Here is a 26,594-nt window from a genome sequence, read left to right on the forward strand (position 1 = left end):
CAGATTAGGGTTGGCTTGGTAACGTCACCTGTAATAAGAGCCGGCTGTATGTATTTTTATATATATTTGAAAGAAGTAGAGCAGGTTGTTAAAAAAATTTGGCCAGCTTATATTGGGCTCATTTATTTTTAGAACAAATTAAATATGTTAAAGGGAAAAACAGCAGCCACCGTAGGCCGGGATAATGTTTCAGCCTGACAAATATTATCCACTTCCAGACAATGAAAAAAAAATCAACCTTAATTCACACAGATGTGGTGTGGTTGTCGTGGTGCTGGCTTCACAGGTATGAACTCAGCACACTTCTGGTTTGTTCAGCTGGCCAGGTGCAGAGTTTAGCACAATGTGAAGCATCCGTGCAGTGGTTGTGTTTAGCTGAAAGGTTATAATCTACAACAGTGGTTCCCAAACTTGGCAACTTTAAGACTTGTGGACTTCAACTCCCAGAATTCTCTGCTGGCTGGAGAATTCTGGGAGTTGAAGTCCACAAGTCTTAAAGTTGCCAAGTTTGGGAACCACTGATCTACAAGATGGTATAAAATGCTGTGTTTATCTTCATGGCTGATGTGCGTATAGTTATTGTGATTTCTGAACCAGTTTGTGGATTAGAGGCTGGTGCAAATGTGGTTTTCTATGCACAGCTAATAAGCCTTGATTCAACCAAGCCAATTTGGTCTGCAAACTCAATCTAACCATAATACTCACTTAACACTCATTTAACAGATGCCTTGCTTAGCAGTCAAAATTTTTGGGCTAGATTGTGGTTATAAATCAAGTATACAATCTAGTTTAATAGAAAGAAGGACTAGGGGAGATATGATAGCAGTTCCAATATCTCAGGGGTTGCCACAAAGAAGAGGGAGTCAAACTATTTTCCAAGGCACCTGAGGGTAGAACAAGAAGCAATGGGTGGAAACTAATCAAGGAGAGAAGCAACTTAGAACTGAAGAGAAATTTCCTGACAAATCAGTGGAACAGCTTGCCTCCAGAAGTTGTGAATGCCCCAACACTGGAAGTCTTTAAGAAGATGTTGGATAGTCATTTGTCTGAAACGAAATAGGGTTTCCTTGAAGGACTAGAAGACCTTCAAGGTCCCTTCCAACTCTGCTATTGTATTGTATTGTATTGTATAATATTTGGAAAAAAATATCACTGGAAAAAGTGACTTAGGACCAGTTTTCACACTTCCAACCATTGCAGTATCCCTATGGTCATGTGATCAAAACTCAAGGCACTTGGCAACTGGCATGTACTTATGACAGATCGAGTGTCCCGGGGTTTGTGAATACCTTTTGCAACCTTCTGACAAGCAAAGTCAACAGGGAAGCCAGATTCACTGAACAATGGTGGCAAGAAAGGTTGTAAAATAGGGCAACACTCACTTAACAGCTGCCTTGCTTGGCAGTCAAACGTTTTGGGCTAGATTGTGGTTGTATACAATCTGCTTCCTGGCATGGCTGAAAATCCTGAAGCCCCATCCCAGATAATGCTATAGCTGGTGACATATATGTCATGTTTGCTTCCCACCCAAGCAAATTTCATTCCCTCCAGTGGAATTTATCATGTTGATAAAACAGGTTGGTGGCATGAAGAATAGGAAGCCTGTATGTGTTTACCTGCTAATTTGAAATAGCACATTTACAAGTGGCTGTGACATCCACGCAGTGCCCTAAAGGCACAAATATCTCAAACAATTTATTTCTCACCCTCTTTTCCTGGCACAGACTCTTCGCTTCTGACATTTCTGAGCATGCAGGTCAATAGTGATCCAATCTGATTCCTTCAGACTCTTTAATAAGAATGTCAGTGCACAACGGCGGAGTCTGTTATCAGGCAGTTGCAGCAAAAAAATAAAAATAAAATAAAAGGCAATGTCAGCTGTTGGAAAAAGGACAAGCCAGCATTTTGCGTTGAAGGAGAAGCGTTCACAAATCTGAGCAGATTTGGCCTCTGTTAGCCCATTTAATATGCCTGGATGTACCAAACCAACCTTGGTTATTCTTGGCCCAATACTGGAGGTTTTTAAGAAGAAATTGGACAATCGTTTGTCTCAAATGGTCTAGGGCAGGGGTGTCAAACTCGAGGCCCAAGGGTCGGATCTGGCCCATGGGTTGCTTAGATCTGGGCCACGGGGCCACCTGGAAACAGCGAGGGACTGGCCTGCAATGCCTCTGGCAACGGAAATGGAGCTCAGGAGGCCCACGTGTGGCCCTCCTGAACTCCATTTTTGCTGGCAGAGTGTTGCAGGAGGCCGTCACAGCCAGAAATGTTTGAGAGAAGAGGAGAAGGAAGAAGAGGGAAGTAGAGAGGGGAAAGGAGAGAAGGAAATGGATAAGAGGAGAGGAGTAGGAGAGAGGGAAGGAATGGGAAGTGGAGAAGAGGAGAAAGAAGAGAAGAGGAAAAGAGAGGAGGAGGAAGTAAAGAGAGGAAAGAAAAGAGATTAATATATAGAACATTGTGCAATTATGAAAATAATGTCTATAACTATGACGTACAATATTATGTATATAAGAGAGACTATAAATATATGATTAAGAAAATATTGGTTATAATCGGGGTGTATAAAACTATGTATACTCAAAAAGGACTGGATACAGCCAGTATACTGTCATTGAATAACTGGAAATGTGATGTATATATAAAGAAAAATGTACAATGAAAATATTTAGTTAAAAAAAAAAGAATCCAAATTACTAATGGTCAAAGTAAATTGGTGGTAGGTAAGAGTCAAAGGAATTCAAGTTGGGCTGGACTTAAGATCTCTTTTGGGCATGAAGGTACTCGAGACTGATGGTGCATTCGACCCCTCCCTCGGGCTGAGCCTGGTCACCTCCTACAATTCACCTGTAAACCCCCAAGATTTATCTAGCGAATATACATTTGAAATGGGCTGTTTTGTAAGATCTCTTCAACCGGGCCTCTCTTTCTGTGTCTCATTGCTACATAGAAATCCAGCTGAACCGTAGCAACTTCATCAGCAAGATTACTCACTACACCGAAACCAGCCGAGGCACTATTATGCTGGATTCGTCAGTGCTTGTGGCTGGGGTAGTCATAGGAGTGGTCCTCTTTCTATCCTGCGTGGCCATCCTGATTGGCAGCCTGCGAAAAAATCAGTGCTTTCGACATCTCCAGCTGTGGAGCGATGCCAGCTACAGTAAGGGAGTCTTCTGTGTTTCTTTTCTCTTTCTAGCGGTACCCTCAACATTAGAAATTCAGGGGGAAAACAGTCCTTGACTTACAACCATTAGTTTTAGTGACCGTTCAAAGTTACAATGGCGCTGAAAAAAGGGACTTATAACCGGCTTTCACACTTAATGACCGCTGCAGCATCTCCATGGTCACATGATCAAAATTTGGCTGCTTGGCAATGGACTCGTATTTGCGGCACGTTGCCGTGACCTGGAATTTGCAATCACCTTGTGCGACTTTCGGACAACCAAATGTCCATGGGCAAGCCAGATTCACTTAACAACCATGTGACCAACTTAACAACTGCAGTGATTGACTTAACAACCGTGGCAAGGAAAATCATAAAATGGGGCAGAAATCCCTTAACAACTGTTTTGTTTAGCAATGAAAAAGTTTTTTGGGGTGTGGGTGTCAAATGAAGTTGTAAGTCAAGGACTACCTGAAATACGAGATGTAAATATTGCCGACCTTCCTTTCCATAGCTCTCACATCATCCTAACAATTGCATTCCTAAACCTTCGTGACTAGCTAATAACCCGGCGCTGTCTGGATCAAACATAATTTCTAATGTTGGATTTCCCCCCGTTACCAGAGGGAGCCCCCTTGTGGAGTACTGTGAAGCCGTTACCATGGCAACTCCACTGCACTGTACAGTAGAAGCCTTTTTAAGGCACAACAGGCTATATCTTAACAGAACACACACCCCGAGGGATGTTAGGGGTGTCTTACCACCACAGTATTTGTTTCCAGAGAGTAAGACATCTATGTACCAAGTTTGGTTGAAATTGCTTGAGGCGCTCCAGAATTATGCTGGAACATGCACATACACACACATACACATCCATTTTTATAGAGAGAGAGATTTAGAATTTCCAAGATTCTTTGTCTCCAATTCTTATTTAATCCACCTTTTGGAACTGTGCTAATGTTACCTTTCTTTTCCCCAGCTCCGGACTGTTTTTCCTATGGTGGCTCCGTCGGAGAGCTAAGATCCAGCTGCGCTGAAGAATTCCCACCAACATTTTACTTTAGTTCTTACCTGGAGGCACTTTCCCAGGCCAACATCATACATCCAGACTCACCACCACGGTAAATTTCTTTTAATTGTTTAATTATTCTTTTTAAAAGGTTTTTTTAAAAGGTAAAGGTTTCGCCTGCCTAGTCACATCTGACTCTATGGGGTGGTGCTCATCTCTGTTTCCTAGCTGAGGTATCTTCTGAAGACATTTATGTGGTCATATGGCCAGCATAGGAACATGGTGGCTCAGTGGCTAAGACGCTGAGCTTGTCGATCAGAAAGATCAGCAGCTCAACGGTTCAAATCCCTAGCGCCGCATAATGGCATGAGCTCCCATTACTTGTCCCAGCTTCTGCCAACCTAGCAGTTCGAAAGCATGTAAAAAATGCAAGTAGAAAAATAGGGACCAACTTTGGTGGGAAGGTAACAGCGTTCCATGTGCCTTTGGTGTTTAGTCATGCCAGCCACATGACCACGGAGATGTCTTTGGACAGTGCTGGCTCTTCGGCTTTGAAACAAAGATGAGCACTGCCCCCTAGAGTCGGGAACGACTAGCACCTATGTGCGGGGGAACCTTTATATTTACTTTATCTATCATATGTATGTATGTATATATCCATCTATCTATCTATCTATCTATCTATCTATCTATCTATCTATCTATCTACCTACCTACCTACCTACCTACCTACCTACCTACCTACCTACCTACCTATTTCCCTATCTATCTTCTCTTCTTGGATACTTAAGATTTTGCTTCAGTTAAATCTATCATCTATCCATCATATGTCTGTCTGTCTGTCTATCTATCTATCATCTATCTATCTTCTCTTCTTGGATTCTTAAGACTTGGCTTCATTAGATCCAGTCCTGCCTCAGCTTGAAGGCTGGCAGAAGGAGCTTGGCCAACCCTCCTTTCTCTTCATATTCCCTGGTGTAGAGGTGAAGGTGCCTTGTCTCTTCTCGAGTACTTTTTTTATTTAAGCAGGACTTCATTCCCGTAATTTGTAGAGTCTTATTATGCTCTGTTCTCAAGGGGTGGAAGCATACAGATTTTCTCCCACTGACTTAATTACAGGAAGCAAATTCAACTCCTGGCATGGGGCCCAATAAATCAGAGCTTTTTACAACCTTTCCATTCTCTTCCTGCAGCCTAAGTGGGAAGTTGGCCATCTGCTTAACTGATAAAGAGTATCTACAAAGTGCAGCTTTTGTTTCCACCAGCTGGAAGGCAAGGTTGCCAAATGCCAGCTCCAGTAACCTTCCAGGTTTCACCCTTTTTCAACCTCTTCTCCCAAACCTCCTCCTTCTTTCTTTCCCCCACTGACTGTGGGGCAGTGATGAGTCCTTGGTTTAGCATCTACCTTTTGCAGTTGCTAACCATTCCATATTATGTTACTGAAAGTTTAGCACCTCCCTTTCATTGCAGTGTTCCCCCCCCTCCCTGTAACAGAACCAAGTCCAATGTATTGAATACTTTGATATATTGCGGTTCTCTAGTGCTTCAGCCTGGAGTTCTCCAAACTAGTGGTAGGTCTTGGAGAGAAAAACCTGCTATCTGTAGTGGGAAAGATAGCAGGGACGGGGTAGCTCAATGGCTAAGACGCTGAGCTTGTCGACCAAAAAGGTCGGCAGTTCGGCAGCTCGAATCCTTAGCGCCGTGTAACAGAGTGAGCTCCCGTTATTTGTCCCAGCTTCTGCCAACCTAGCAGGTGGAAAGTATGTAAAAATGCAAGAAGAAAAATAGGGACCACCTTTGGTGGGAAGGTAACAGCGTTCTGTGCACCTTCGGCATTTAGTCATGCCGGCCATATGACCTCAGAGACGTCTTTGGACAGTGCTGGCTCTTCGGCTTTGAAACGAAGATCAGCACCGCCCCCTAGAGTCAGAAACCTGAGTTGGGAGTATTTGAAATGGAACTGTATGTAATGGGGAGATGGAAAGCGTATGCGGATTTTTAAACGATGGTTCGTTCCTCAAACCATCAATCAGCCATCAATCAAATACAAATTTTGTATTGCCAGCGCTTGCCCTAAGCCATGCATGTCCATTTGCATCGGGTGAAAGGGGCTTTCAGGAATTCTGGGATTAGCATCCCCTATCATCTGGAGGGCACCAGTTTGGGGAAAGGGGTCAAACGAGGCAGCCATTACAGAACACAACATCAACACCTGGGACCAAATCTTCTGAGAATCGATTAATTCGCACTCCTGACCACTGAAGTGAAGCCGTGTCCCATTTTGGGGTGGGTGGCGGCCCTTCATTTTAAAATTTGAAGGGCAGAAAAACTATTTATATACAATTCTAATTAGGACACTAATTTATGAAAGATGCCTTCGGGACGTTAATAATTTAATTGCTTTGATGTACGAGCTACAGAAATCTCATTTGCGACTAAATGTGATTATCTCTGCAAATGTATCCCTAATCGGTTCTCGTACGAGTCTACAGATTTCATTTGGGATTATTTTGCTTCCTTTCTCTTCCTGCTTCCCTTAATCAGGATCCTGCCAAAGCATTCGGATGGAATCACTCTAGTCTATTTTTCTTGAAAGGGTACATCAAAAGTAATGTCCATAAATATCCCTCTCTTAATGGGTTTCCTGGGGACCCAAATTCACTGGAAACATGTCAGTTCTATTTTAGAGTTAGTATTTTAGAAAGAGCAGATACAGAGTTTCTTTTTTTAAAAAAATAGGCAGACAGACTTTATTTGGCTGCTCTGTGTAATGACTCATACTTGTTTATCTATCTGTGTATTTATTTAGTAAACATATAGATCATTCATTTCCTCTGGATGGCTCACAATTAAATGATTATAATTAAATAAAAATAGAATAATAGAATAAGGTAAAGGTTCCCCTCGCACATATGTGCTAGTCGTTCCTAACTTTAGAGGGCAATGCTCATCTTTGTTTCAAAGCCGAAGACCCAGCGCTGTCTGAAGATGTCTCCGTGGTCATGTGGGCGGCATGACTAAACACCGAAGGCACACAGAATGCTGTTACCTTCCCACCAAAGGTGGTCCCTATTTTTCTACTTTCATTTTCTATGTGCTTTCGAACTGCTAGGTTGGCAGAAGCTGGGACAAGTAACGGGAACTCACTCCGTTACGCGGTGCTAGGGATTCAAACCGCTGAACTGCCAACCTTTCTGATTGACAAGCTTAGCATCTTAGCCACTGAGCCATCGCTTCCCATAATAACAGAGTAGAATGTTAAAAATTTTATGTTATCTAAATAAAGAAGGAAAAAACTCTATTGTAAATAGAATAAAAACAGAGTTAATAACAAAAAAAAATAGCCAAGAAGACTTGCAACCATGAAATAGCAATGCTATTTATTTATTATGGATAAAGGAGAATATTTGTAGCTCTGGGTTGAAATGAGGTTTCCTTGGTGCTCTCTGAGCTTGGTTGTTTCCCTCCAGCTGTTTTATTACCAAAAAAGGTCATATGATCAGTTCTCAATCTATTTATTATTTCAGTTAATATAATTAATGATCTATTGGGGATCTGCATTTAATTAGCAGCCTTCTATTCTTTACATTAAAGGGGCGTGGTGGCTCAATGGCTAAGATGTTGAGCTTGTCGGTCAGAAAGGTCAGCGGTTCGAATCCCTAGCGCCGTGTAACGGAGTGAGCTCCCGTTACTTGTCCCAGCTTCTGCCAACCTAGCAGTTCAAAAGGACGTAAAAATGCAAGTAGAAAAATAGGAACCACCTTTGGAGGGAAGGTTGATTGATTGATTGATTACATTTGCTTAGGCTGGGGGGTCAAATTTTATACCCCTCAGATAGGGTCCGCAACTTAGGAGTCCTCCTGGACCCACAGCTGACTTTTGATCACCAGCTGTCAGCTGTGACCAGGGGGGCATTTGCCCAGGTTCGCCTGGTCCGCCAGTTGCGGCCCTACCTAGACCGGGGGGCTCTCACAACAGTCACTCGAGCCCTTGTGATCTCTAGACTGGAATACTGCAATGGGCTCTACATGGGGTTGCCCTTGAAGTGCATCCGGCGACTGCAGCTAGTCCAGAATGCAGCCGCGCGAGTGATAGTGGGCGCACCGCGGTTCGCCCACGTTACACCTGTCCTCCGCGAGCTGCACTGGCTACCTGTTGGTCTCCGGGTGTGCTTCAGGGTACTGATGACCACCTTTAAAGCACTCCATGGTAGTGGATCTGAGTACTTGAGAGACCGCCTGCTGCCGATTACTTCCCTAAATCGACCAATTAGATCGCACAGACTGGGCCTCCTCCGAATCCCATCTGCCAGTCAATGCCGACTGGCGACCACACGGAGGAGAGCCTTTTCTGTTGCTGCTCCGACCCTGTGGAACGAGCTCCCCATGGAGATCCGTACCCTCACCACTATCCAGACCTTCCGCGCAGCCCTCAAGATCTGGCTCTCCCAGCAGGCCTGGGGATAGGCTTCCAATTCACCCGCCCGAGTGTTTGATTGTTGAATGAAAGTTGTGTTTTACTATCTTTCTTTGTTCACATATTGTTTTGTTTTTGACCTTGCACCCCCCCTCCCCCCCCCCTGTGGTTGTAAGCCGCCCTGAGTCCCCTCAGGGAAAAGGGCGGCATATAAATCCCAATAAACTGAACTGAACTGAACATTTATATGCCGCCCTTTTCCCCGAAGTGGACTCAGGGCGGCTCACAATTCAATCAGGGAAAGGAGGTACAGACAGGGGGATAAAAAGACGAGACATAACAATACAAAATTTAAAAACACACAACAACCATACCATTCGAGAAGGGGGGCAAAAACTCTTTAGCCCCAGGCCTGTCGGAACAGCCAGGTTTTAAGGGCTTTGCAGAAGGCCTGGAGGGTGGTGAGGGTTCGAATCTCCACGGGGAGCTCGTTCCAGAGGGTCGGAGCAGCCACAGAGAACGCTCTCCTCCGGGTAGTCGCCAGTCGGCATTGGCCGGCGGATGGAATTCAGAGGAGGCCTAATCTGTGGGATCTAATCGGTCTAGTGGAGGTCATTGGCAGCAGGCAGTCTCTCAAGTACCCAGGTCCAATACCATGAAGGGCTTTATAAGTGACGACTAGCACCTTGAAGCGTATCCGAAGACCAATAGGCAGCCAGTGCAGCTCGCGGAGGATAGGTGTTACGTGGGTGAACCGAGGTGCACCCACAATCGCTCGCGCAGCTGCATTCTGGACAAGCTGAAGTCTCCGAATGCTCTTCAAGGGCTGCCCCAGGTAACCGACATCTTTGGGCAGCGCTGGTTCTTCGGCTTTGAAACAGAGATGAGCACAGTCCCTAGAGCCAGAAACGACTAGCACATATGTGCAAGGGGAACCTTTGCCTTTACCTTTTATTCTTTACATTAAGCATGACAACTTCCTTTAAAGCTTCTTGTTCCTTGAAAAAGAATCATCCAGTTCAGGGAAAAGTTGGACTTGTAGTGTAAAACATATTTAACTTTCGGCTTCACCTGCTACATCAGTTGGTTGCAATTCTATTATTTTTGACTTCCCTTCCGAAGCGAGATCTGTATGTTATTGTTTTGAATTGATAGATTGGCCCAAATCATGCAGGAAATAGCCTGTGGTTGTGCTTTCTTTCAGATACGATGAGTGTGTTGGGCCTGGAGCAGCCCAAATCTACCTTCCAACAGAAGATCCTCCACCTTATTCTTTGATAGACCCTTGTCAGCAGAACGATGTGTCTACGAACAATTCCTTGGAAGAAAGGGGATCTACCAGTACAACAACGGGGTGGGATTCTGAGGGTTGGGTTAGGATACAGGACCTTCATCCACCTTCCACGGCCCCGTCATCGTCCTTCCCAACCGAAACCGCTCCACCGTACGAGGCTGTTGTGGGTGAACAGAACATTCCTCTCCCACAAGCCTCACTCGCTCTGCTGAAAGCTTCAGCAGATTATCATCGGACACTTTTCGACAGAATAGGGTAAACGAATTACACCGTGGGGGGGACATCTTGCAAGGCGAAGATGCACGGAAAGATGAACCGATCGCCCCCCCGCCAGTTGACTTGCAACACAACTTTTCTCTTTTTCTACTTCGAAGAGGGCTAGGCTGGGCTGCTTTTGGAGACACGGGTTTCATTTTCTTTCTTTGGTAGAACATCTTTTGGAAAGCTGGCCTCTCTGCCTTTTGCACCGTTTCCGCTCCCACTTTGAAAAGGGTAAAACACCAAAATCGATGCTAAGGAAGGCGGACATCTCCGAAGCATTTTTATAATGTCTCCTGCTCACCCAGAGGCGTATGGAACTGTCCATTCTTGTTGGATCTTCTCTGGTTTGGGGGAAAAGTTTGCCCAGAATCCACTTTGATGAGATGGGCAACTCTATAAATTTGACTAATAAATAAAATGCACATTTTTTTAAAAAAAAGTACAACCAATATTTTAAGCACTGCTCACAAACGGTAGAGATAAATAACAGAGGAGGGGATTCTTTGTAAGGAAAACATGGGTTGGGTTTTTACAAAACTCAGTAGGCTAAAATGTGGATTTGGCTAGTTTGCACCTCAGTGTGGTCTGGGAAAATAGCCATCCTGAAGCCAACTGGTCTGCCTATCAACACGACCTACCTCGCAAGGAGAGTTGGAAAGCTAATAAAATAGTGAGAATGACATCCATGTTGCTCTGAGGCCTATGGAGAAAGTCCCTAATGACGATGAGGATGATTCAGTGGATTGTACCAAAATGTGATTCTCCAACTAATAATTGACGACAGATTTCTTGAAGTATCTCAGATCATTAATTTGTTTATGGCAGAGGTCTTCAAACGTGGCACCTTTTAAGATTTGTGGACTTCAACTCCCAGAATTCTTCAGTCCACAAGTCTTAAAGGTGCCAAGTTTGGGGACCTCTGGTTTATGGGAATCTGATTTTTTTCTGAATTGTAACTCTGAATTTTAGATACTAGTTTGCTGGTGTCCTTCCATGGTTTTGCAAGCGGGGAGCAAAATAATTCTTTTGCTGGGACATTAGGGTTTTATATCTCTGCTTAGGTTCTTGATGGCTTGCTGCTATATTCTTGTTGAGCCGAGGTGGCGCAGTGGTTAAATGCAGCACTGCAGGCTACTTCAGCTGACTGCAGTTCTACAGTTCGGCTGTTCAAATGTCACCGGCTCAGGGTTGACTCAGCCTTCCATCCTTCCGAAGTGGGTAAAATGAGGACCCGGATTGTTGTTGGGGGCAATATGCTGACTCTGTAAACCGCTTAGAGAGGGCTGAAAGCCCTATGAAGCGGTATATAAGTCTAACTGCTATTGCTATTGTTTTACTGCAGCTGTTGTTTCTGTCCTACAAGACATCTAACATCACTGGAGAATTTTAACCTGAGTATTTTATCGCCTTTTACAAAATCATATTCTTGCTCTTTGGGGAAAGTAGAGGTTCTCCTTCTCATCAGCTGTTCCTTTGATCTCTCCCACATATAGACTAAATTCAATTCCTGAAGGCAGAGCTGTCAAACCTGAGTCCACTTGCCTTGGAAAATGCTGGCCATTGCCCCAGAAATCTCCAAACTTTCTGTCCAAAATTTGTATTTCCATGGGTACATTTTAATTTGATATAAGGGAGAAATGTGGCCCATGGAGGAAAATGAGCAGGAATGTGAGGTCCTTGTATCTCATTAACCTTTCCAATCAAGTCGTCTTTCATTTTGGTCCTTCCCCATTTATTTTTGGAAGTGTCATCTCAAAAGGAAGCAAGCCTCCCAACAAAGGACATTCATTTCTAGCTAGAACACCCATGTGCACAATCTCTTATGATTTCCCTCTTGTGACCAGTTGAATTTTGATGAGCATGGGGATGCTGAAATGGTTGTAAGTGTGAACAATGGTCATAAACCACTTTTTTTCAGTCCTGTTGTAACTTTGAGCAGTCACTAAAAAAAAAACTTTGTAAATCAAGGACTACCTGTATTGCATTGAACTTGTAGAAAGTCTAGCAATAATTACCACCCTCTAGGATCAAAAATCCTCGTTTGGCTCCATATAATAAAAATTTTCCTTAAGATTTGGATTTGGACCTGTCCCAACAATTGCATCTATTCCCCAGAGCCATACCAGAGGTCCACCCATTTTAATGTTGCCAAGCTGAGAAACACCATGGCGCTTCATTTCCCATGGGTGTCCCATTCTTCCTCTGTAGGTAAACCTCGACTTACGACCCTAATCAAGAGCAGAATTTCTGTTGCTAAGCAAGATGGTTGGTAAATGAGTCACGTCTAATTTTATGTCTTTATTTCCCAGGGCAGTTAAGCAAATCACGGCAGTTATTAAGCAAATCACATGGCCATTAAGCAAACCTGGTTTTCCCCGTCGACTGTCAGAAGCTGGCTGGGGGGGAGCACACATGGTAATCACATGATGCTGGAACATGACAGCCATCATAAATACATGCCAGTTGCCAAGCACCTGAATTTTGATCTTGTGATCGTAGGGAATGCTGCAACATTTGTAAGTGTGAGGACCGGTCATAAGTTCCCTTGTTACTTTGAACAAGCGGTAAATGGATGGTTATAAGTTGAGGGATCTCTGTACATTGTAGCAAGAATAGAATATGGCTAGTTTTGCTCTATTTGTTTGTCTTTTAGCAATCTTTAGAAATGTAGCAGCAAAAAAAAGTGGCATTTGCCTCTGGCTATAGAAGGCTAAATATTGTAAAGCATGGGATTCCATTAACAATTAAATGCAAAAACAAAAAACACTCATCTGTGATGATTACTTTACGCAGCCATAATAGAAAGAGAATTGTATTTTTCCTGCCGCTAATTAAACGATGGATATTTGTATAATGATTCCAAAGCGAAGAGCAATAAAAAAAATACATGGAAAGCTTTTACAACATGCATTAAGCCAGCCTTTTTGGAGTTAGACATATTCTAACAATTTAAATTTACATGGGATCATTCTTTCGCCAAATCTTAAATACTGCATGATTCAAAAGCTTGCTCTATATTTATTATAAGTATATGAATTGGTTTTCCACAATATTCCAACATTATTCCAAAACTCAATCCTTGGTTTGTATCCCATTACATAATCTAAGATTATAAACAGCCACCTGACCCAAAGACAGACTTAGGGGAAACATAATCTGCAGGACGTTTCTATCTCATTCATTTAAAGTAATCATTTATCTGTAATGTTTTGATTTTTTGAAAAAAGTTTCCAGACCTTATGAAGGATCCAACAGTTCCAGGAAAAGTTTAGCAGCACTTTTTGATGTTGTGGGTAACAACCAAGTTATGGAAAGTGGTATCTTCAAAAGTGTCGTGAGATTTAAGTGTTTTTACTTATAATTAAATGTTCACAACAGCTATGAGTTTAGGAAGAGTATGCCGGATCCGCCAAGGGCTCTCGGCATTCTACGTTCCTGTTCTGACCTAGGCTTCCCCAAAAAGCCCAAGCCAGAATCCTGGTCCCGACAAAACCCCTTTTATTAAATGAATGTGGATTCCTCTCATTCATATTCAGCAAAGGCCTGGCAAACAGTCTTTCAAAGGAATATTTCCTTATCTATTTTGGAAAGCTGCCATGTAAATATTTTCCAAATGAGGTGCTGTGCCAGGAAAGACTGAGCACAGAGTCTCTGAGATTCACGGACAGATCTCTACACTCCTGAAACAAATCTAACGACGGAACGAACAAATTGTTCCCTGAAAAGCCCACTCCCCTTTCGCTCTTCTTTTATTTCCTATGGGAGGAGCCATTCACCCTCCACCTGGGACTTTACTCCCAAGTCTACCCTGGTTTCTGAGTTGTTCTTTTCTTCTGGCAGCTCTGTGCATGGACACACTGGGAACAGGCTCCAGCTGTTCCTCTGCCTCACTGCTGTCTAACTCCGAAGGCAGCTGAGAACTGGCAGATGGCCTTGGCCCCCTCACTGCCTCCGATGCAGAGCCCTCATCCCAGCCTTCTCCAGCCTCCAGGACTGGCCCATGCTCCTCCCAAACCTCTTCACTTTGCTGCCAGCTCTGCTGGCCATTAGAGGACCACAACACTTCCAGAATGGCCTATAGTCATGACCTCCCCAGATATTGAACCCGGGGTTGCATTTAAACTGGTTTACTTCACCACAATGACGCTATGATGATTATAAAGATTGAAAGAAAATGCTTGCTTTACCTGATCACCCTTCCAATGCCCCCTTGCCAGATGTGGGCTTTGGGGCAAACAGTCCCAGGTTTTAGTCTGCTGCACCTGATATAAAACAAAACATTCATTCGTTGATATCTCAGGCTTATGTTTACAAATAACTCAAGGTGGCCACATGTTCAACACACCTTCCTCCTCCTATTTTCCACACAACAAACACCCCCTATGTGGTGAGTTTGGGCTGAGAGAGTGCGGGATCGGCCCAGAATCACCCAGCTGGCTTCCGTGGCTATAAAATACAACTTACAACCAAGTCCAAAATTTACATGGCTAAGGAAGGAAGGAAGGAAGGTAGTTTTGCCCCATCTCACAACTTTCCTTGCCACATTTGTTAAGTGAATCACTGCAGTTGTCAAACTGGTAAGACGGTTATTAAGTGAATCTGGTTTCCCCCATTGACTTTGCCAGTCCGAAGGTTGCCCAAGGGGATTGCATGAGGCTGCATAACCCATCATAAATGTAAATCATACGACCATGGGGATGCTGCAATGGTTGTGTGAAAAATGGTCCTAAGTCAATTCTCAGTGTTAATTTCAAACCATCTGTTTTAACTTCTCTAAGTGAACTGTTGTAAGTCGAGGACTACCTGTAATAACAACCATCCCCCATGGTGGCACTTCTAGAACAACTCAAGCCCCCAGAGAGAGGGCCAGCCGATAACTTCCAGACTTGCCTTTGAACACGGATACCCAAAGCAGAACTCTTCTTCCCCCTCCCTCCCCCGCTTCGGTTTCACTTTCGCTTTGCAGCCCCCGCCCACTTCCCGCCTCCTGGCGAGCCCGAAATGGGAAAAGGACGAGCCTTCCCCTTGAGTGACAGCAGGGGCAGCAACTGGCACGGCGGGCAAAGCCACGGACAAGCCAATGGCAGCCTCCAGAGCCTCTCTGCTTCTCTCTCTCTCTCTCTCTCCGCCCCATTTCCCCAGCGGGGCCTGAGGAAGCCAAGCGTGGGAGCCTCCGTTTCCGCGTCCCGTGAGTCGGAGCCAAGAGCGGCTGGCCGTCGGGCTTCCCCGTTTCAGGCTCATCGCGAGGGCAGGAAGGAAAAATCCCTGGAGGGGATCCAGGATGAGGAGCTGTCCGTCTCTGGCCGTCCCGCGGGAAGTTTTGCAAGACTACCTGGCTTTCTACCGCGCTAGCTGGGCGGAGGGCAAACTCCGCCTTTGCGACGAAGCGCCGCTCAAGAGCCGCGCCGGGTCGCTGCGGGCGGCCCAGGCGGGCAGGTGGGACGTGGGCGCGATCGCCGAGAGCTGCTGGAGGATGCGCGGCAGGCGGCGGGAGGACGGTGCCGCCGTCTTCCACCAACTGAGCCAGGCTTTCGGCTACTTGGAGCTGCTATGTGTCAACCTTTGCCTCTCGCCCTGGAGGAAGGAGATCAAGTCGCTGAAGGTAGTTGGGTAGGAGGGAGGGAAGGGCAGGGCAGGAAGGGGAGGGGGAGAAGGAAGCTCCCCAGTGGGTTTGGCCACTTCGCGTAAACAGTAACAGAGTTGGAAGGGACCTTGGAGGTCATCTAGTCCAACCCGACCTTTCTGATGGACAAGCTCAGTGTATTAGCCACTGAGCCACCGAGTCAGGCTAGGTGATGGACACCTAGTCAGGCGTCTTGATAGAGAGGGAGGATAGAAGAGGGGGCGTTGCCCACTTCCCATAAAAAATAAGAGAGCTGGAAGGGACCTTGGAGTTCATCTAGTCCAACCCCCTTGCTCACGGAGATCTGTACTAGGGATTTGAATTGCCGACCTTTCTGATGAACAAGCTCAGTGTCTTAGCCACTGAGCCACCAAGTAAGGCTAGGCTGGGGGGGGGAGAGAGGGGGGCTTTGCTCCAGGAACCCAAAGCAGAGAAGGTTAAAAACAAAAATCCTTCCTCCTTTTGCCCAAAGGCAAAAAAAAAAAAAAAAAACAAATGGACAAAAATACATTCATGATTGGAACAAATGATAAAGGTATTTCATATATATAAATGATAAGAGGTATTTCACGAGAAGAGTCTTTCACTCCTCTGCTCGCAATAGAATCCCTTATGCCACCAGGCTCGAAATTTTGGCCAACCTATAACTACGCCTAAGCGTAGTACACAAAATTGTCTGCTACAACTTCCTACCTGTCAGTGAATACTTCAGCTTCAACCTCAATAATACATGGGCAAACAATAGATACAAACTATATAAACCACTCCAAACTCAATTGCAGATAATATGACTTTAGCAACAGAGTGGTCAACGCCTGGAATGTCCTACCTGATTTCATTGTTACTTCCTCAAACCCCCATAACTTTAACCTTAAACTGTCTTTCGTAGACCTCACCCCATTTCTAAGAGGTCTGTAAAGGGGCGTGCATAATCACACCAGCGTGCCTACCGTCCCTGTCCTACTAGTCCCATTTATTCATACCTATTTCCTGTGTTCATGTTTATACTTATACCTGTTATCTCGTACATGTTTGACAAAATAAATAAATAAATAAATAAAATAAAGCCCCCCCAAAAAAAATATTGGCCAAAAATACATGGTTAGAACAAATCATAAACAAACATATAGACTTAAATCAAGCAATATTCTTTTTGGGTGTCATACCGGAAAAAATATAATAAAGGGAATACAATACTTGATTTTACATGTATTAACTGCAGCTAGAATTGTATTTGCACGACAATGGAAAAGTGAAAAGATCGTTACAGAGGAAAACGTAACTAAAAAAAATATTAGAATGTGCAGAAATGGACAGATTAACCCTTAAAATCAAGGAAAACGAAGAAACTGGATTTTTTTTTTAACATGGGACTAATTTTATCAATTGCTAGCCAATAAAAACAGAAGTTAGAAATATGGAAATATAAGGGAAGGAGTAATTTTATATGGGAGGTTTATGAAAATAGATAAGCAAACATTATTATTATGAGATCAATGGCAAACTGATGAATACTATTGTAAGTATTATTATTTCTCAAAATTATGTGTACGCAGACAACACTATTTAGAAATGGATTTTTTTATATGTAATAAAACTTTTTGAAACATGCGGGGGATCCTTCCTTGTCCAATGATAGACATCCCAATGGCCAGATTTAGCTAACTACATCCCAGGTAAAGAGATAACAGGGGAACATACAATGAAGTTTCAGCAGGAAGGAAGATTTCTAACACCAGCCTGACTCTTTGGGGCCAGTCAAGGTGAGTCTTATCCTGTTGCTTGAAGTCCGAATTCCCTTGTGGATACAATCAACAGAAGAATTCAGACTTCAAGCAACAGAAGATCTTCTACCCATAATTTCACAAAGTAGTAATAATTTCTCCATGCTGATGTCTCCCTAATGCTATTCTTCTCATTCCCTTTAGACTTTTACAGGCAACTTTGTCTACTATGTAAAGTCCATCCTTCCGGAAAGTGTAGCACAGCAACTGCTGTCAGAAATCGGCTATGTTGCCACCTCTGCTACTGAATATTCTCTGGTCAGAAAACTAAATGAGGAAGAAGCAGAGAAGGCTGCCTTTGAAATGTTCCTGGCGAGAATCGAATGTGAAGACCTTCTTGAAGTTGCAAGGGACATGAAAGACCTGGCTGACATCCTACAGAAGAGGGCTCAGAAACATGGTCCCCCTTGTGTTGGCCTAGCTCAAAAGCAGGAACACTCACAAAGAAAAGGGGAAGTGACCGTCGGAGAAAGCAACGAGACACCAAATCCTGCAGTGGCCTACTTGAACCACAGCCAGAGTGCCTTCAAAGAGCAGGAGAAGATGGAGCATGGCGAAAGTTTTGGTCTCCGATGCGCTTCAAGAGAGATTCGACCAGTTGCCTCCGAACAGACTCCTGAGAAGGACAGCAACCAGAACCAACCAGAGGAAACCTCGACACACTCCTGCATCAGAAGCACTGACAGTGAGGACTTCCTGATTACGTACAGTGACATTGTCATTGGACAACAGCCTCTCCACTTCTCTACCACTTCTTCTTTGAGAGCAGCCAATGAGGAGGCCTGGCTTACTGAAACAAGGCTGGGCCTACCATCCTGTGGGGGAGAAACCCTCCCTCATCTGCCTTCGGATGAAAGTGGCCCTCAAGCCCTAGCCATCCTCAACGATCCTACTGGGGTAAGCAAGACTCCTTATGACTACCAGACTCGGCAGACGATGAACGAGTCTAAAATCTGCAAAGCCATGAAGCATCTGAGCGTTCCTGGGTCAGGTACCATCGACGGACCCAAAGAACTGAAAGGCAGCGTGGCGCAGCAGTCACCTAACTCCTCCAATGACTCGGCCTTGATGGGAGAGAAGCCGAAGAACAAGGAAGACCACGTAGAGAAGTTGGTGTACCCTGTGGAAGAAACAGCACGGCCAGCATCTACAAGGAGCTGCCAAGTCCCTGAAGAACATTATCACGAGATGAAATCGGCAAACCTCTCCTGTGGAGACCATGACAATGTGGACCTCTATTCATCAGATCACTTCAGTCATATCGCCGGGTGCAGCTATCCCACGCCAGGTCTGAGTTATAGCGGGCATCTAGATGTCCCCATTTTAACCCATCCTGTTCTGACCGAGGATCAGTACAGTGGTGACATTCCAGCAGGTCTTCGGCATAGGCGAGAAAGATGTCCCCACCATTCCTCTTTGGCGGACTTTGACACTTGTGGGGCGCATGTGAACGAGCCTAGCCTAGACGGTTATGCTGTTATTAACAAAGATAATTAAAAAGTAGGTCCCTAAGAGCTCTGGGACCAGCAAGTCAGGATTTACTGAGTTGCAGCGAGATTGGCCATGTGGTCTCTAAGAGCACTGGGGTGTTTACATGTGTCTCATCAAGTGGTAAAATCAGAGTAACAGTTGGAATAGACCTTGGAGGTCTTTTAGTCCAACACCCTGCTTAATCAGGAAACGGTATATTTCAAATGGCCATCCAATCTCTTCTTTAAAACCTCCAGTGATGGAGCACCCACAGCTTCTGAAGACAAACTGTTCCATTGATGAATTGTTCTCATTGTCAGAATTTTTTTTCCTTATTTCCAGATCGGTTCTCATCTGGATTAGTTTCCACCCATTGCTTCTTCTCCTGCCTTCAGGCGCTTTGGAAAATAAGTTGACTCCCTCTTCTTTGTGGCAGCTCCTGAAATATTGGAACGCTGCTATCGTGTCAGCCCTAGTCCTTCTTTTCATTAGACTAGAAATACCCAGCTCCTGCAACCGTTCTTCATGTTTTAGCCTCCAGTCCCCTAATTGTCTTTGTTGCTCTTCTCTGCACTCTTTCTAGAGTCTCAATTTCTTTTTTATATCGTGACCAAAACTGGATGCAATATTCCAAGTGTAGTCTTAGCAAGAGATTATAAAGCGATATTAATACCTCATGTGATCCTAATTCTATCCCTCTGCTAATGTAGCCTAGGACTGCGTTGGCTTTTCTGGCAGTTGAAGCAAGAGAGGATCATGGGATGTTTCATAGGACTTCAAATGTGCTCAGCTAAGACTTCATGAGAGGTTTAGCATCATCTTACTGTGAGATCATTGAAAGAACATTATACTTTTAAGGGCGGGGTGGGCGTGGGGGAATCAACGTTCCTTCAATTTCCAAGGAAGGAATTTTCATCCACTTATGCAGCTCCAACATCTCTGGATTTCTCTCTCTCTGTTCATGGTTTGGCAGGCATGCTAGAGAAGGGTACACACTTTGGGGAGAACACTGGTGCTTCCCCTTTCTTCCTATTTTATGCAGTCCCTAAGTGCCTGAAAGTTGTCCAGGATAAAGAACTAGGACTAAGAAATTACAAATCAGGGATACTTTGGTGAAGTTTCTCTTGAGCGTTTTCTGTTCTTCCTATCCAGTTCAGATTTAATCGAAGAAATGTTAATCGTGAACTTTAAAACGCAAGATTACAGATGGTCCTGATTTAGCAACGAGAATTGGAACCAGCAACTTGGCTGTTAAGCAGTCATCCAAAGAAACCACGATTCCTTATGATCTTTACTTCAGCTTTCCTTTGCTTTACAGGCCTGTGAAGTTCATAAATGGGTTACGTTTTCACCTCTGTGAACGATCGCTGCCTTGGGCAGTCGCTAAACAAGAACTACCTCTAAGAAAATGTTATCGAATTCATCTGGATCCTGATGTCAGTTCATAATAGGCTGTTTCATAAATACCTGAATCATATTAAATGTTAAATACTATTGCTGTTAATGCAGGAAATATATCCAGAAACAGAGAATGTCAAATGGTTTGCATAGCCCCATATTTGCTCAGTTGGCTTAATTGTTATATTTTTCTGTTAAGATTCTATGCAATATAGCAGGTTGATTAGACAAGATGAAAGGGTCTGCTTAGATGACCTACAAGGTCCTTTCCAACTCTGTTAATCTGTAATAAAGACAATGTAAACTGTTTCTATACTTAAATATAACCAAAAATAATTGGATAGAAAACAATTCAAGAATGTTATGACCTTTTTTTTTTAAGAAAAATCATATTGGACTCCACAGAAAATTTGAGGAGGGAAGCATTTAAATTCTAGTATGGTCTAGCAAAAAATAAAAATGAGGGGGAAATAATTTATTTTGAATTGCCATGGAAAAGCCATTTGGATCCCAAAAATTAGGCGATGCTAAACCTTTTGGTTTTCTTCTCTCATTGGTTTGGCTTCTTCAGAGCTTGTGGATAAACATTTTGTCCCATCCATGATCAGACAACTAGAACAAGTCTGTCCAAAAATGTAGTCTTGTAATAATGAACCAGCAGCCAACATACTATGCATACCAAAGTACCAATATAATCAATAGCCTTTCAAACAAGCTTCATTGAAAATACTTTCAACATTTAGTGAAGGAATGGATGTGAAAACGTCCAATCATTTCTCACCATGGATACAGGGAGTCCTCAACTTACAACTACCATTTATGTTGCTAAGTGAAACATGCCGTTGAGTTTTGCCCCAATTTATGACTTTCCTTGCCACTGCCATTAAGGTCGCAAAAGTTGATCACGGGACCCTGCAACACTGCGACTGTCATAAATATGAACCAGTTGCCAAGCACCTGAATTGCGATCACATGATCATGAGGAGGCTGTAATGGTCATTGTGAAAAATGGTCATGTGTCACTTTTTTCACTGCCGTACCTTTGAATGGTCATTAAATAAACTGTTATAAGTTGAGGATTATATCTGTATTTTGATTCCCTGCTTTGGTTATCATTTCTAATCCTGTTGCTCCAGTTTGTTTTGTGCTTCTTTTGTCAGTACAGCTGAGCTCAGGGATTCGATGGACTTCACTTTTCATCCGCTTCAGCTAATACGACCAATATTCAGGGAACATGAGCCTTGGAGCCTTGCAATTGAAGGGATGATGGTTTCTCATCTCTACAAGAGGGAATTTTATTTTTTTAAAAAAATATTCTGAAGTTGAACAGTTAGCCATTCACTCATTGCCACAAGCAGCCGAAGTTCAAGGCTCAGAACATGGGATGCTTATAAGTAATGCTTAAAAAGCCAAGGGTGAATATTTTTATTTCTGCTTGAAAATTACTCCTCTTGGAATTATATATATATATATATAATTCTTGATTTGTCTTCATTTTATAACATTACCCTACCGCTGCATTCCAAATTGTCACGCTATCTTTTCTTGGGGGTGCTTAAATAAAACAAGCCAGTTTGGTGTAGTGGTTTATGGCAATGGTTTCCAACCTTGGCAACTTTAAGACCTGTGGACTTCAACTCCCAGAGCTCCTCAGCCAGCAAAGTGGAACTCTGGGAGTTGAAGTTCACAGGTCTTAAAGTTGCCAAGGTTGGAGACCACTGTTCTTAATCATCTTCTCTCTGACTCCATTGGTTTTGCAGGATTTTTATCTTCTTAATCGGTGGTCTCCAACCTTGGCAACTTTAAGACCTGAGGAACTCTGGGAGTTGAAGTCCACAAGTCTTAAAGTTGCCAAGGTTGGAGACCACTGGTTTGAGGCACCAGGCTAGAAACCTGGAGAGTGGGAGTTCTAATCTTCGGCATGAAGTCATCTTGGTGGCCTTGGGCCAGTCACTCTATCTTTGCCTTAGGAAGAAATCAATGGCAAACAATTGCTGAAAAACTTTGCCAAGAAACCTGCAGACACTAATCCAGAACTCAACATTGACTTGAGGGCATGTATAAAAGTGTACAGACACACACATACACCTCTACATAAAGCTTGGAAGAACACCCAGTAAGAGTAGCAAAGTTTTCTGTTTCACTATTTAGACTGAATATACAATATCAAAATCTTTCTGTAGGCTTGTGTGAAGAGTCCATTGCCAAGTGCATTTTTTTTCCTATCCAGGCCTAAAAGAGAACTATACAAAATCATTTGTGAATCTTAAAAGATGATTCAAAATTGCTCTCGCTTTTGCAACCAGATCGCCGTATTTAATATTAGGTGGGGAAACAGATAAAATTGCAGTGTTCCCATTGTATCTGGACATAGATCAAATCACTGACAATAACTTAATATATTACATATTTTTAATGTATGCTTATATTTTTCTTTACATCGCTATGCGGCTCAATTAGGGAATAACTGAATTACAGAATTGTAATAACATTACAATTTAAATAAAAGACATAACCTACTCTTCCATCCTAGAATTCCGTGTCTCGGGGAGAATAAACTAAATTAACAGGTTGACAGTTCTCTTTTTGGACTAAGAATATGAGACAATAACACATTTTTAACAACTTTTTAATGAAGAAGGAAAGGAATGATAAATATCTTGGAATCACACCTGCTGTTCTTACCCTGGCAAACTAACCAAGAGGTTCTAAAACACGCCGAATAGAAAACTACACGCATTTAATATAACCGTTTGTATATTTTTTGTAATAGGTTGAGCAAAATTATCTTCTTTTCAGTGCCAACAAGTACCTTCCGATCCATGTTCTATTTCAGACCCAAAACTTACACCCATCTTCCCATCTCAGTTGAAGACATTTTAATCCAAACTAGGTTAACAGTAAAAGAAAGATCAAAAAGTTATGACTCTGCTCCATCATTTGTCTATATACCCTCACATAAAGTCACTGATCCAACATGAATCTTCCTTGGACCCAACTCTTCATATCAAACACAAAACTCTATAAAAGAAATAATTCCAAATGAACTGACTTGTAGGGAATAGTAAAATAGTTAAAAGTAAAAGGCTGTCCGTTGGACCATATTCACTCTCATCCTGTTCAGATGTGGCCCTGGATGTGATTTAGGCATGGGGATCATCTAACAGTTTTTATGCTCACTTGGCTTGAGCTGCCTAAAAATTCAATGTGAAGATGCCCGGGATTTATCTGCCCCTGAAAGATGGGAAGAATGAGCCGAAAGGATCTGCATCCTGGTTGGGTTGGGCGAAAAGATCTGCATCCTGGTTGGATTTGATTGGGTTGGGTTAGGTTAGGTTGCCTTGCTTGGTGCTCAAGAGTGGGTCGGGGGCCATCCAAAGTGGGCTCCTGGAATGAATTCTGACAACCACCCAACTTTGGGTGGTCAACACAATACAGTCCATCTCGGTTTGCTGCTTTACCCGTCTCATATAATTCATACAATTTATGTATTCATGGATGGAAAATAACTCGACTATTCCATATTGCAGTGATCCCCAAGCCCCGAGGGTCGGGGCAGTGTCACAGACAGGTATCGTGCTGCAGCCCAATGGGAATAGGGCTGTGCACACACAGCTCCCTTTGCGCATGCGCAGGATGCAAAACTATTCCTCCCCACCACCATCTCGCCAACACTGATGCCGCCAGCCAAACACCAAGACTGCCAGTCCGCGAAGCCAGAAAGGTTGGGGGCCATATTGTATAGACTTTTTAGTATGCCTAAAGTATTAACACAAATGCAATTAGTGCGTACTAGTAATAAGCCTGGCTGCTTGTTTTCTTTGTCCCCTTCTATTAAAATTCTTTTTTTTTGGGGGGGGGGGGAGATTTAAATGCGATTGCATTTGAGCTGCATGTTTGCTAACTCCAAACAGCAGCGTTTGTTGGCAGCGGGAGGAACTATGTCATAGCTATGCATTCCATTCTGATCCTCTTCATATTTCTCCATCATCTGTGAGTCTCTTGGGTCACATTAGCAGCGTTAAGTGCAAGCTGAAAACAGTAGATTAGTTGCTGTGAAAGAGAAGAATTAGCTGCACCTTATATGTATGTATTTACTTTTCAAGGGTACAGTCCCCAAACAGAGAAGAAGCTGTGGATAGGAGGCGAGAAGAGCGCATTCTGGCTCTTGGTGGGTCATCCTGCATGGAAATGGTGGACCTTCTCAGCAATTCCTTAATTCCAAGCCCTTGGATCTTTCTGCAAAGCTTCTCAGAATATCTTCAAAGTTTCCAAGCCCACCAATTCAAGCTGCTTGCAGGAAAACAAGCCTACAGCTCTCGCTCTCTCTCTCTAGCTTAGGCTACACCACCTGGGTAAGTCTTGTTTTGGGCAACAGAGTCTTGTCCATAGTAAGACAGCTAATTCTACAGCCGGCGTTGGGTGTTGTCCAGCATTAAGATTTGGTCCTGATTCTCTTCGTATTTCTCCATCATTTCCTGCAGGTCGTCGTCAGCCTGCAGCACCTTAAAAAGACTCAAATGATCAAATGCACATCTCTGGGGGAAAAAATCTACAGATGAGATAGTATCCAAGTCTGGAATTGGGATTGTATGTTAAGGAAGCCAACATTCATGAGCTTGAGCTCATTTGGGATTGGTTCTTGGCTTACAAACCCTGGCTTGTTTGGCATAAGAACAGTTTTTTCCCATCATTGCTAAACAAATAATTCCCTCAACACTGTCAAACTATTTAGTAAGTCTGCATTACTATTTATCTTCTCATCGTTCCTATCACTCATCTCCTCTCACTTATGACTGTGACTTTGTTGCTTGTATCCTTATGATTTATATTGTTTCCTAGCATGATTTGATTGCTAATTTGTACCCTATGACTATCATTAAATATTGTACCTTATGATTCATGACGAATGTATCTTGTCTTTTTATGTACATTGAGAGCATCTGCACCAAAGATAAATTCCTGTGTGTCAAATCACACTTGGCCAATAAAGAATTCTATTCTATTCTATTCTATTCTATATGTATTCTTGGCATTCTTTGTTTCAATGGCATGCAATTGTATTCCTTTCCTTCAGGCACCTAAAAGACAACCCATTCACACTGTAATTTATTCAACCAGGACTGTTGGCTTAAAAACGTTGCTTGGTTTTAGCGCAGCATGCAAATGCAAGCAATTATAGTTCATATAATAAGTTGTGCTAAACACATTAATTTATAAAGCCCAGCCAACATATGTGATCTCCTCAATTAATAGTATTTTTGTAGTGTTTCTATACAGGCATAAATATTGCAACGCATATTGTCTGCACATGTCAATCTGTTGAATTCCAGACTACCATATTTTATATCAGTATCTGGTGTGGCAACCATCAAGAATAGATCTTCAAGCTTTATAAAGGTCCTGGAAACGATGTAAGTGCATTTGTTTTAAATCTGAGGCGATCAGGCCCCAAAGAAGTTCAAAGAGGGAGATAACTAAACAGAGGAGGAGCTCCCTAGAAAAGGGTTCAAATCTGAGGTGAGTGCTTGCACAAATAAATCTGGCACAAACAAACACGAATTGCAATCAAATAAGTCGTATAATGGGATGTTTCTCCATGAACAGCCTGGAGGTTTAGCACCAGCAGTTTGAACTGTGAACACTCCTGAAGACCAGTCAGCAGAGGGAAGAATAAGGGGTAAACTGGGAAAGGTCTAGGAGCGCAAAGACCAGTGGTAGGATTCAAAAAAAATTACTACCAGTTCTATGGGTGTGGTTTGGTGGGTGTGGTGTGGCTTGGTGGGCATGGCAGAAGAAGGATACTGGAAAATCCCCATTCCCTCCCCATCAGCTGGGACTCGGGAGGCAGAGAATAGATGGGGGCGGGGCCAGTCAGAGGTGGTATTTACCGGTTCTCTGAACTACTCAAAATTTCCACTTCCGGTTCTCCAGAACTGGTCAGAACCTGCTGAATGCCACCTCTTGCACAGACTACCTTTGGACTCAACTAAAGGGCCATCAGGTAGATCTCAAACCATTAATAATAAGCCAAAATAGGCACACTAAGCGAGGATCAATTGCTCGGTCCTCTTAAGAAGAAACAGTCAAATTCCCCAGCTTGTCGTATTTCCTAGAAGGAACCAAGTTGCCAAAATCCAAGCCGATTGCCTGTCACAATGCTATTAAAAGGTCTTCCC

At 43.3% G+C, this 26,594-nt stretch overlaps 3 protein-coding genes across 6 annotated transcripts in view; 2 read left to right on the top strand and 1 right to left on the bottom strand.

The window, feature by feature from the left end:
- Positions 1-252: 252 nt before the first annotated feature.
- BEAN1 (brain expressed associated with NEDD4 1) lies at positions 253-10,149 on the top strand. The gene is made up of 4 exons (XM_032231112.1): positions 253-286; positions 2,903-3,157; positions 4,140-4,281; positions 9,790-10,149. The coding sequence occupies exons 1-4, from the start codon at positions 253-255 to the stop codon at positions 10,136-10,138; spliced, it is 780 nt and encodes a 259-aa protein (XP_032087003.1). The 3' UTR covers positions 10,139-10,149.
- A 320-nt stretch (positions 10,150-10,469) lies between these two features.
- The window catches only part of TK2 (thymidine kinase 2), a 28,748-nt gene continuing 12,623 nt past the window's right edge, over positions 10,470-26,594 (bottom strand). Inside the window, exons 10-11 of one of the 3 annotated variants that reach the window (XM_032230419.1) lie at positions 14,328-14,402; positions 10,470-10,545 (exon numbers count right to left, since the gene is read on the bottom strand). In XM_032230419.1, the coding sequence (XP_032086310.1) occupies positions 10,534-10,545; positions 14,328-14,402 (87 nt within the window). In that variant the 3' untranslated portion in view covers positions 10,470-10,533. Of the gene's footprint in view, positions 10,546-14,143; positions 14,403-22,813; positions 24,921-26,594 lie in introns of those variants that run through there. The other 2 variants (XM_032230417.1, XM_032230418.1) reach the window with 2 other exon arrangements.
- LOC116517462 lies at positions 15,283-24,607 on the top strand. 2 transcript variants are annotated; one of them, XM_032230416.1, is made up of 2 exons: positions 15,283-15,742; positions 17,692-19,164. In XM_032230416.1, the coding sequence occupies exons 1-2, from the start codon at positions 15,422-15,424 to the stop codon at positions 19,042-19,044; spliced, it is 1,674 nt and encodes a 557-aa protein (XP_032086307.1). In that variant the 5' UTR covers positions 15,283-15,421; the 3' UTR covers positions 19,045-19,164. The 2 variants fall into 2 exon arrangements, 1 of the variants encoding a protein (XP_032086307.1); XR_004256465.1 differs by lacking the exon at positions 17,692-19,164 and adding an exon at positions 24,522-24,607 and having other exon boundaries at positions 15,655-15,742.

The sequence above is a fragment of the Thamnophis elegans genome, chromosome 14 (genome assembly GCF_009769535.1).
Source record: "Thamnophis elegans isolate rThaEle1 chromosome 14, rThaEle1.pri, whole genome shotgun sequence".
Lineage (NCBI taxonomy): Eukaryota > Metazoa > Chordata > Lepidosauria > Squamata > Colubridae > Thamnophis > Thamnophis elegans.